We start from the raw sequence: 12,182 nt of genomic DNA, 5'->3' as shown, positions 1-12,182 counted from the left end.
ATTGGTATCAAATAACAGATTTAATGAAATAATTAATGCATAACTGCACGAAAGTTTAGCTTGCATATTCTTGGTCTATAATTACTGATTGGGAATGGTGCATTCTGCACAGCCTCGAAAGCATACTTTTAAGTGTTGGTAATACCCTGGCATGCCTGGCAGAAATTATTTCCCTTGGGATAAAAGCAGCAAAACCTGTTTCTGTTTTCGGTAATGAATGCTTATGAAGACAAAACTCTTTCTCCATGAAGTAGCATCTTCACTAAATATAGGTGTTGAATTTAACCCAGGTAGGGGGAACTCTTCCATTTCAGAAAATTCTATATCTTTCCAGTTCTTGTTCCTGGTTTGAACAGGTATGAAGTTGCATATTACCCAAAGGATCACATTGATCCTAAAAATGTGAAGGCAAAAGGGAGCCTGAAGTATTGTCTTCCTGCTCTGTTTCTTTAGGCAACTGTCCTGCTTTCTTTCTTACAAGTGTTTGGCCTTGCAGGGTTTTAGCTTGAAAGTTCCTCGAAATCCTAGAATTCTTGCACTATCCTAATTAAACTCTCCCTTCAGTTATCAACTAAAAGTAGATGATTTTCTGTCTTGCCTCACAACCAGATTTCTTATCAGCGTAGAATCTGATCTCTGCTGTCTCATTTAATAGTGAACATAAGTTGATAATTTTCATTTTCCTTTCTCTCCCCAGTTATGAAGATGAATGACGTAGACCACCCTCTTGAATGACGCTGGGCATTTTATAACTGAGATTGTTAAGGAATAAAAAGAAAACAGTTTTAAAGGGGGTCAATAATGGTGGCTTCTGATTGCAGAATGAAAAGGTTTTGGCTGCTTCTGATAGTCAGCTTCCTGCAGTGTTCAGAAGGTAAGATATGTTAATGTGTAATTCATAAGACTAAAGTATTATTCAGATTTATGATTCATCCTTGTCTGAAGGGGCAATGTAATTCATTTTGGAAATGATGCTTCATATTTCTGTTGCATATATGCCCTAAAGGAATGCTATTCAGTCACATATTTTGGAATACATTGATGCATTTTGGAACTTTTAGTTTATTTTTTGTCATGTAACTGTTGTTATTTTTGACATATTTTAGTATTATTCTTTTATATTTTTTCTATTTTGGTAGAAGTTGTTTTCCCTCTTTAGAATCTATCTGTCTGTCTATCATCTCTCTCTCATATCTCTCTCTCAATCTATCTATCTATCTATCTATCTATCTATCTATCTATCTATCTATCTATCTATCTATCAGAAACATTAAATCTGGAAAATGAAATGTCAGTATGTGTTTTTGAATGACAGTTGGTATATTATTTCTTTCCTCAGTTCCTATATAAATTGAGTTATTCAAGAAGGACATATGATAGAACTAAATAAATGGAGCCAATTAAGAAATAGAAATTTTATACAAGACGAAGATAGTATAGGTTTAAATATCGATCCAATGTAAAAAAAAATGCAAAGGCAAATATATATAGAAACATGCACACAGAAACATGCACACATAATCATGGCTATGAGTATATAGGTTTTTAGGTCTTGCTGGCAGATGTGTAGTAAGTTGAAAATAAGTACAATTCATTTCAAAATTGGGTCACTGAAATTGAAAATGAGCTACTGTTAGTCTATATCTTGTTCCCACTTAAAATTATTTCCCAACTTGTTCATGCAATATCTAAGGGAACATTTAAATTGGAGAAAAAGAATTAGTTACTTTTTCTCTTTTGCAATAGTTTTCATTGGGATACTAATGGGTACCAACAACAAACTCATGACACAAATCTTGTAGCTGACATACTTGCATCCAACATCAGGACATAAATACAAAAGGCTAGAGTTTTGAGTCATGAAAGTACTAAGCACAATTTGTCATTTTTGCGAAATTGGGATTTCTACTAGACCCTTATCACTGTTCAGTTTCCACAGCTTCACAGACTTAAAATATTTCACGACAATTCTTGCATACTATAAGGACAGTAGTGTTATAGTGTTCTACTTATGCAATGGCTTAACAGTACAAAACATCATTTATCCATTTAAATTGTCCTGAAATGAACGGGGGTTGCATATTTGTGTCATTAACCAATTTGAATGCCATAAAATAGGAACATATATACTACTTTACTGAAAAAGCTGAACATCAGATGCAATTTATAACACCGCTTAACAGATGATAATTCACAAACTAGTTATTGATGCAATTTTATTTTTGGTTCTTCTCAGGAGCAAATCTTGTGGAATTCTGTAAAAATTAATTCTAGTGTGACCAAAGCTGCAATTTTCCTGCTTTTCTTTTTTAAAAAAATCATTTCTTTCAAAAATGATTTTATTGCTAAAAATGTCAGATTAAAGAATAGAGTGACATATCACCAGAAATTAAGTGCAGCGAGTGGGTGTTGGACTTTAGCAAGAGTCCAAAGTTTGATTTCCTTCTTTGTCAGGCAATTCATCTTGAGTTAGTTATCCTTTCTTCCTTCACAGTCTTATCAGGATAAAATACAGTAGACTGTCAAGTTAGAGAAAAGACAAAAAATGTATTTTTAACTACCTGAATTTGCTGTACTGACTTAGGTATGGATAGAATTGCAGCTAAATCATAGCAAGCTGTGATTAAATTTATGTTTATAAATTGTTGGGGGCAATGTAAATATATATATATATATATATACATTGCTTACTGGTGTACACCGCTTAGAGAGTGCTTGTACTTAAAGCGGTATATAAAAGTCTCATAAATAAATAAATAAATAAATATTCAGTTTTCCTTTACACGAAGAACACTAAGGACACAGAACTCCTTACCCAGGTATGAAGATACCTCATTTAGTTTTGGCTGAGGACATATTTTCACAGGGAAGCTTTGGTCTTGTAGCCGGTATGCTGCCAGGACAGATGGAAACCACTCCAAGCTATTTCAGAATTAGCATATGTTGTGGAAAAACAAAAGAAAAATTCCTGTGTACATACCTGGGCTTTATGGAAAAAGAATCCTTGGTAGTTAATCAACTGCTCAACATAGTTGTCCCTTCCTGTCCTGTGGTAGGGCTTTGTGCCATGATGGTCATTTATGTTTTGGCTGTTGGAATGTATAGAACTTAAAAAGAGAACCTTGTCCAGGAGCTCCTTCCCTTGTTTGTATGTAGTTTGGTTAGGGGAAATATTAACTTTGTTGGAAGATGAAATGCAGAGGTTTCATGAAGTCAATATTTCTTTTCAATAATAGGAAAACAAAATGGCCAATTTGTTCACCAACTCCTCTGTCACATCCCTGTTTGCAAGTAACAAGCAATAATTGTGGCAGAATTAGAGAACTATAGGAGTTTTGATTGTATTTTGAATTCTTTTGTGAAACAGAGAAAGAACTTTGTTTTGCCTGGGCAATTTCAGCCTATTCTCACTGATGATTGATCTTGTGTTATATAAAAGCTCTCAAACAAGGAGGAGATGATGAATTTGACCAGACTGGAATGGGGAGGGCATTTCTATGCAGACAGCATCATTGACTAGCCTTGTTGCTGAGGTTGGTAAGGAAGACTATAAAGACTTGTTTTCCTCCCGTCTTAAGAACAGGAGAAAAAGGCATTGGTATGACTGTGAGAATGAACCCCAGGTTTTGTAGATTTTATTACAGTTTTCAACGTCCCTTCCAAGTCTTAGGAGGCACCCCATTAGAGGTCAATATATATTCACAGTTTGATATACCAAACATTGCCATTTTATTTTCTATAAACATCTTTATTGCACATTATTGTACTTGGATTCATGATAATTAATTGTGGTCAGAGAGAAGCATATTTGTGAGCATCTTGTATTTTTAATTCTATAGGTGATGAAATGCAAGGTGTTGCAAAGTGTTGATATAATTTAGACCATAGTTTGATAAAAACATCTTGATTTACTTTGGGTAAATTTGGAGATTAGTATGTCTTGGTTGGCTTCAAAATCTAAGGGATTGGTTTGGACAAAACTCAGCAGCACTTTTTCGTGCGGCTGCTAATAAAAACAGGATCGCCAACATGATCGCCAACATCTGATAATAGATATGGCACAAGAAGAAGAAGAAGGTTGAATCCAAGCAATAATTAAAAAAAACACTTTGTGTGTTCCTGTAACTATCATTAGAAATTAATATATATATGGTTTATGTTGTGTTTGAAACATTAGATGAAATGTATAATAAATATAATTTTTATGAGGAAATAAATCCTGCAAATTCTTAAGATTATTTTTTCCTCCCAAAATCAGACTGGGTTTATTAGCCTATGATTTTTTTCCTTCAATTCTTATGAAAATGACATGTAGTATAGAGATGGCTCAGCTATAATACTTAAAATTTTCAGAAGTTTAGGTCTGGTAGTATTTATGGGGAAAAAAAGATACATCATGATTTTCTGTGGGGGAGCACAGATTTCTTTTCTTCTCCCACCATCTAATGTTATATTCAGTATAGTACTGCAATTAGGATTTAGCTAAAATATATATGCTAAGAACATAAAATATGAAATAACATATTTCCATTCCCTTCTTCCTGAAGCCTGCTGAATGATACTGTTTACTCCATGAATATCCTGCAAAAAGCTTTTACATATCTATTTAGTTTAATGCTGGCTCTGTTCTAAGATACGGCTCATGGGCTTGAATTGAAAAAAAGAAGTATAGTAGGAACTCTAATTTAGATTTCACGGAATGAAGATCAGCAATCTCTCTCAAGGGATATTGCCCTTCAAAAGCCTGGTTTGCCTGACCAACTTTTAAGACTATTTTCCCCCTCCCCTATTGGGCTGATAAAGTATTGAAGGCCAAGTCTTCAAACATACTTCTCACATGTGGTTTGTTAAAAAAGAAATCATTGTGATTTGTTAGAGATAATTATCTACATATGTTCCTGGTGGTCTTTGCATACCAGTATTTGAATAAAACTTTATTTTTCTGGGAAAGTGCAGTTTACCAAATGAAGAGGCATGTACTGAATTCTTTGTTTTAAAAAAAAACTTAATTTCTCACTTGAAAGAAAATTAGGGAGGAAATTGAGAAGAGAAGATGGAAGGAAGCCACACTAATTAAAATTATTAGCATAAATCAAAAGTTGTGGTTTTCTATTCTGGAATGGAATACTGATGTGGCAATAACTTCAAGCCAAAACAGATGAATTAATCTTATTTTATTGGCCATTCTTGCAAGATATCTCCCTTCCTCTGGTCTAATAGATATACAATAGGGCTTAGAGGTAGATTTTTTTTATAGCTGGCAAAAGTCTGAGGGAAATCAACCTCAATAGAGCTGGGCTTAGCTTCAGGCTTGAGTATAATCCTATCACCTAGAATGTGAAACCTTGAATAATATAAATTATGAAAAGAAATGGCAAAAGTGATTCTATGACAACTTACAGCAAGCCTACTTGGATAGTTGCTTCACTTGCTAGCAATTTTTTTGTGCATCCATTTTATCAGTGGAGCCAAAACTACAAAAATTTAGTGGGTCTTAAAATTGAAAATATTTTGGATTCTTCTACAAATTCTTAAATACTGCGTTCTTCTTTTCTTTTTTCATACAGTAATAGGATCAAGAAAAAGGTGGATATGGAAGTTTCATCTATTAATAGGGAGATGTGTCTTGCAATCTTGGAGAATCTTAAGTACAATGCTGGGTAGGGAAGACATATAAAACTTTCTAGGAATTTGCATATGTAGGCATTGGTAATATTCATATACCAACAATATTCATTTATGCTTGACTATAAGACAATATGGCTTTGTAAGCATACATTTGTTGGCTGAAATGAAACTGTCTGGATTATTTGTAATAAAGAGTGACAATCTATGTATTCTACACAAAAGCTACATTCTCAGCAAGGGCACTGGAGGGAGGTTGTTTTGTGAGTTACTCCATCAAAGCAGACTATTATTTCCCAAGTACTTTTACTTGTCAAGTAAAACAAGCTGGACATAAGACACAGGGCAACAATAAGAAAACACAATAATTTTATTGATAAACATTGGTGAAAATTTATTATAGATGAGCTGTTTAATAGGACACTGCAGTTAATTGTAGTTATTTATTGATATCTGAAGATAAATCAACAAGGCTTTTCTAAACCAGATTAACTGAAAAGAGAAGACTTCAGTGCTCTCAGTTTTAGAAATTATCCTGTTGATTTTTAAATGAGTAATAATAGGTTTTTATATTGTAGGCTTTTTTAACCAATTACATAAAATAGGAAGCATCCAACTTGAAGAAATAATGGAATGAACTATACTATACTGTTTTACTTAGCTTTCAGAAATGTTTCATCTCAAATGCTAAAGAGATGCTTTGCCACATATGTATCTTTTGTGAAGCAATCATCTTGAACATTTGTGCATCTGCCCATTGATATGAAGTCTGACCTGTCCATAAGTTCTGTATTTCTTTCTTTTAAGAAAGGAATTAAATCCTTTTTCTTTAGCCAGAAGAGAATTTTCATTAAATTTATTTACAGTGATTTCATATATTTTATCAGATTTTATTAGTTAGATATTTTATTGTTAGTCTTCTTTTAGTTGAAGTGTATACTAATACTTTATTTGTAAGAGTAAATAAAGTGTTGTTTGAGTAAGGAATTGGAAATAAGTTCCTCCATTCAACATTTTCTATATTATGCTTTAAACATTTTTGTATCCAGACTTCCTGACAAAGTTATCAAAGCATTAACCAAGATTACTGTTTTGAACATCTCGTAAATAAGGGAAGAAAAATTAAAATGTTGTAAATGCTAAAAATAAATAATTCAGGGAAGAATAGCTCCATGATTAATCGCAAACATGAGACTGAAGTGGTGATAATACCTTGGTTAGACAGGGTACATGGTTCAGAAATGATTTGAAAGACGTGATGTGGAATGTGGAAAAGTACAAGCACAGTGCTTCCTTAAAACTGGAATATCTCTTTTTTTCAAGCTTCCATCTGAGTATAAAAAAAGGTTTTAATTAGATCCTTTAAAATGTGGCTGCTTTAATAAATTGTATTTATAAATGTGGTTGTTTAAATGAATGGAGTTATTAAAGCAGCAATGTATTTTTTCTTCTTCTTCGTCTTCTTCTTGTGCCATATCTGTTATCGGACATTGGTGATCATGTTGGCGATCCTGTTTTTATCAGCCGCTGCACGAAATTGCATTTTTTTAGGTTCATGCAAAAACCTGGGAAAAAAGGTAACTGCTTTAAAGAGGTATTATTCTTGTGGTCCTACATGTTCTGAAATACTTTTCCTGAATATATATATATATATATATATATATATATATATATATATATATATTGATACAGTGGGGCAAAAAAGTATTTAGTTAGCCACCAATTGTGCAAGTTCTCCCACTTAAAAAGATGAGAGAGGCCTGTAATTGTTATCAATTGTCTATGAGAGACAAAATGAGAAAACAAATCCAGACAATCAGATTGTCTGATTTGGAAAGAATTTATTTGCAAATTATGGTGGAAAATAAGTATTTGGTCACCTACAAACAAGCAAGATTTCTGGTTTTCACAGACCTGTAACTTCTTCTTTAAGAGGCTCCTCTGTCCTCCACTCATTACCTGTAATAATGGCACCTATTTGAATTTGTTATCAGTATAAAAGATACCTGTCCACAACCTCAAACAGTCACACTCCAAACTCCACTATGGTGAAGACCAAAGAGCTTTTGAAGGACACCAGAAACAAAATTGTAGACCAGGCTGGGAAGACTGAATCTGCAATAGGCAAGCAGCTTGGTGTGAAGAAATCAACTGTGGGAGCAATAATTAGAAAATGGAAGACATACAAGACTACTGATAATCTCCCTCGATCTGGGGCTCCGTGCAAGATCTCACCCCGTGGGGTCAACATGATCACAAGAACGGTGAGCAAAAATCCTAGAACACATGGGGGGACCTAGTGAATGACCTGCAGAGAGCTGGGACCAATGTAACAAAGGCAACCATTAGTAACACACTACGCTGCCAGATCCTGCAGTGCCAGACGTGTCCCCCTGCTTAAGCCAGTACATGTCTGGGCTCGTCTGAAGTTTGCTAGAGAGCATTTGGATGATCCAGAAGAGGATTGGGAGAATGTCATATGGTCAGATGAAACCAAAGTAGAACTGTTTGGTAGAAACATAACTCGTCGTATTTGGAGGAGAGAGAATGCTGAGTTGTATCCAAAGAACACCATACCTACTGTGAAGCATGGGGGTGACAACATCATGCTTTGTGGCTGTTTCTCTGCAAAAGGACCAGGACGACTGATCCGTGTAGAGGAAAGAATGGATGGGGTCATGTATTGTGAGATTTTGAGTGCAAACCTCCTTCCATCAGCAAGGGCATTGAAGATGAAACGTGGCTGGGTCTTTCAGCATGACAATGATCCAAAACACACCGCCCGGGCAATGAAGGAGTGGCTTCGTAAGAAGCATTTCAAGGTCCTGGAGTGGCCTAGCCAGTCTCCAGATCTCAACCCTATAGAAAACCTTTGGAGGGAGTTGAAAGCCCAAAATATCATCTGCATGGAGGAATGGGCCAACATACCAGCAACAGCGTGTGCCAACCTTGTGAAGACTTACAGAAAACCTTTGATCTCTGTCATTGCCAACAAAGGATATATAACAAAGTATTGAGATGAACGTTTGATATTGACCAAATACTTATTTTCCACCCTAATTTATAAATAAATTCTTTCCAAATCAGACAATGTGATTGTCTGGATTTGTTTTTTCATTTTGTCTCTCATAGTTGAGGTCTACCTATGATGACAATTACAGGCCTCTCTCATCTTTTTAAGTGGGAGAACTTGCACAATTGGTGGCTGACTAAATACTTTTTTGCCCCAGACCAGTGGTTCTCAACCTTTTCTCCATCAGGATGGATGTAGACTCCACTGATTGGGTAATTTAATCCCACCTGCTCAGACTAAGACAAAAAAACTCTGCCACGCCTCCTTCTGGGTGTGACTTCCCAGTTTTTGTCTTAGTCTCGTGCTCAGCAAGACGCTTTTCAGAAGGCTCCTAGCTAAGTTTGATTCTTTCCTTTTTTCTTTTAGGCTATTCAAATTAAAATTGGATACTTTAAATTCAAATTGATTAACAATTAGATTAATTCGGCTTCACTTCCAAATTAAGAGGATTGCGTTGGGGGGGATAGGGACTCTGTCCTCCCTCCCCTGCAGCCCTTTGGGCTTTGAAAAGGAGGCTGCAGGCTTCGTTCGTTAGGGAGCTCCCGTTCCGACGATCTGTAGCCTCTTTGCGATTCCGCCAATTCAGCTGGGTAGCGGAGGTCGGCTTTTCAACTCGGAGACCTCCTGAGTGATTTACTTGCCTCGAGGCCTTGAGGGAGAATTCCTGACTGCAGCTTTATCTGGATCGCAGCAGGGGCTGCGCTACTAATCGCAAGTGCTTGGGGACTGGGGGAGGAATCCCAAATCAGCCTTGTATTCCCCTGCTGTGTAATTGATTCTCCTGTTTAAAATACGACAGGGTTTTGCTTCTCCAGGCCTTAAGGCCTGGCGGCCGCCATTTTGACCGCATGGTCTAGCGCGGCTGCTTCTAGAGGTCCCACGTGGCGGACGCCATTTTGGAGGCCTAATTGAAATTTTTGCATAATCATTGGCAGTTATTCCTGCATTATTGCAGATGCATAGTTGTTGCCTGTGTCACTTGGTCTGTGAGCAGACCTGTTCAGGGGGGGAGATATTTTTGTATCCACAGGAGTTGTGGTCAAACTTGAGGGGGCTACTTCAGGTGTGGGCCTTGGCTGCATTTGAGCAGACCAAGGTGTTATTAACTGGTCCTAAGGCCTAGAAGAGAAGAGCGAAGAGATTCCTTTATTGTCCACCTGTTTCTCAGTTTAGCCCGTGACCTTTTGTCACAAGGCCTGTACAGACAGCATTAGAACACTGTCTGGCTGTTCTTGCCATTGCCTTCTGTTCAGAGCGAGGATCGGTTTTCCATCTCTGACTGTGATCTGCGTGTTGGGTTCCTCCCCCCATTTCTAGGTACTACTGTCCAGGAATACCTAGACAGCAATGGCAGACAGCTCCTCGCCCCAGGCTTCTCAATCTAGTGTCCCCCCCGCTCAAGCAAAGCGCAGATCTGAAGAATTGGACATGGGGGGGGGGAAAGAAAAAAGCTAAAACCAAACATCTGTCTTCCAAAGATACTTCCAAATCAGCCGGGCAAGAGGCCACAAGGAGACACTTAGCATTGGAGAGAGAATTCTCCAAGGCACAAAGGCTCAGATCCAGTGGGACTGAAACGGTTTCCCCCGCCCCACTGGATACTCCTTTGACAGAACCTCAATTTGAATCATCTCAGGATGCCCCAAGACCTTGGTCTCCTCGGGGGGAAACCGAGCAGGTAGGTCCTCCTCGCTCCTCTCCTTCATCAGCACACCAACCACCTGAGACCAGGTGTGCCTCAACGGAGGTTGGGGTCAGTTCCAGGGACCAAGGGGAAATGTGGTCCCAGGCTCAATTCCAGGCCTTCATGCACCAAGCATTCAGGCAGTTTATGTCATCAACTGAGAGTAGCCAGGTGCAGTCCCATCCTACTCCTCCCGCATCTATTCCCCCACCTCTGGTGGAGCGTGATACTAGACCTAGCTCTGCTGTTTCGGAGACATCCTCACAATTAGGGGAGGAGGGATCAGTGGAACTGGGAGTTGCAGACACTCCCTTGTCTGAGGTGCAGGATCCAGCTCCTGAACAGGTGACCTCTTCCGGGCTTTTCGATCTGGCCATTTTTCGGTCACTCCTCGTAAGGGCTATTGACACGGTAAAACTTACCTCAGCCCAGGAGGAGACTCCTTCTTCCTCATCCAACCGGGAAGCCAACCCTCTGTTTGCGGAAAAGGTCAAGGAGGAACCGCAGATTCCATGCCCACTAGTCTTCAGGTCTACGGTGGAAAAGCAGTGGGCATCCCTTGCTACCACTCCTTCACAGAGCAGTTTAGACAAGAAACTTTACAATGTCTCTTCTTCTTTCGCTTCTCTTCTAGAAGTCCCATCTGTAGACGCTCCGCTGACCTCTCTGTTCTCCAATACCGCCGTCCCGGGGGACATGGCTGAATTCTTGAAGGCAGAGGACAAAAAGTTCGAGTTCTCTTTTCGTAGAGCTCACCAATCTTCGGCTTGGGCCATAAGGGCGGCAACCTCATCCTCCTTCTTTGCACGCTCGACAATTATGTGGTTGCAGGAACTCCAGATGCTCATTCCGCCGGATCAGGTCAGAGCGCACCAAACAATAGGGAAAATAGTGGCAGCATCCGAATACATTGCGGATGCATCCTTACACTCGGCTAGATGTTCAGCCAGATCCATTGCAGCCTCAGTGGCATCACGTAGGCTGCTCTGGTTAAAGCAATGGCGCACGGATTTAAAGGCAAAGTGGCGCTTAGCAACATCTAGGTACAGTGGCACCCACCTTTTTGGTCCTAGCAACATCTAGGTACAGTGGCACCCACCTTTTTGGTCCGGTCCTAGAGCCTCATATCATTGAGGGCAAGGACAAGCGCAAGGCGCTGGCCCATCCCTCTAAAAAACCAGATAGACGGCCCCAACAGGACTTCCGTAGGCCATCATTCCGTCCCAGCGGTTCCTGGGATTGGAGACAGCCCTTTCGGGCAGGGCAGTCCTGGGATTGGCCCAGAGGCTCGCGATCCTATTCTTTCAGACAGGATCGGCAACAGGACCGCCAGAGTAGTGCAGCCAGGGGTCAGTTCCAGACCAAGCGTCCCTTCAGGGGATCAGGCAGTCGTCCTTACAGGCGGTCCAAGTGACGCCAAGGAGGACTACCCCATTGGGGGTCGACTGGCACTGTTTTACGACGTTTGGGAAAACACAACCACAGACGCCTGGGTCAGAGAGACCATAAGACAGGGTCTCTCCCTAGAGTTTCGATCTTCTCCCCCAGATCGTTTTATACAGTGCCCGGTTTCAAACAATACATCAAAAACACAACTAATCACAACAGCCATCGCTCATTTATTAGAGATCAGAGCCATAGAAAGGGTTCCTCAGGAACAGATCGGGGAAGGGTTCTACTCCATCCTGTTTGTAGTTCCCAAAGCCTCAGGCGGTTGGAGGGCAATACTGGACCTAAAGGGTCTAAATTTTTCCTCATTTACAGGAGGTTCAAGATGCAGACCCTAAAGTCCATCTTGGC

General features: G+C 39.2%; 1 protein-coding gene across 22 annotated transcripts in view; it reads left to right on the top strand.

Moving 5' to 3' along the window:
* Positions 1 to 12,182, top strand: part of ADGRL2 (adhesion G protein-coupled receptor L2) — a 690,605-nt gene that overhangs the window by 490,574 nt on the left and 187,849 nt on the right. For all 22 annotated transcript variants that reach the window (XR_005553918.1, XM_039321043.1, XM_039321064.1 and 19 more), the window contains one exon: positions 698 to 874. Coding sequence is in view for 21 of the 22 variants with exons in the window: in XM_039321043.1 (XP_039176977.1) it covers positions 802 to 874 (73 nt within the window). In the remaining variant the exon portion in view is untranslated. The remainder of the gene's footprint in view (positions 1 to 697; positions 875 to 12,182) is intronic.

Source organism: Crotalus tigris, unplaced genomic scaffold (genome assembly GCF_016545835.1).
Source record: "Crotalus tigris isolate CLP2741 ecotype Arizona unplaced genomic scaffold, ASM1654583v1 scf7180000023719.973015, whole genome shotgun sequence".
Lineage (NCBI taxonomy): Eukaryota > Metazoa > Chordata > Lepidosauria > Squamata > Viperidae > Crotalus > Crotalus tigris.
Note: the sequence above shows the minus strand (reverse complement) of the source record. Positions and strands in the feature narration are given on the sequence as shown.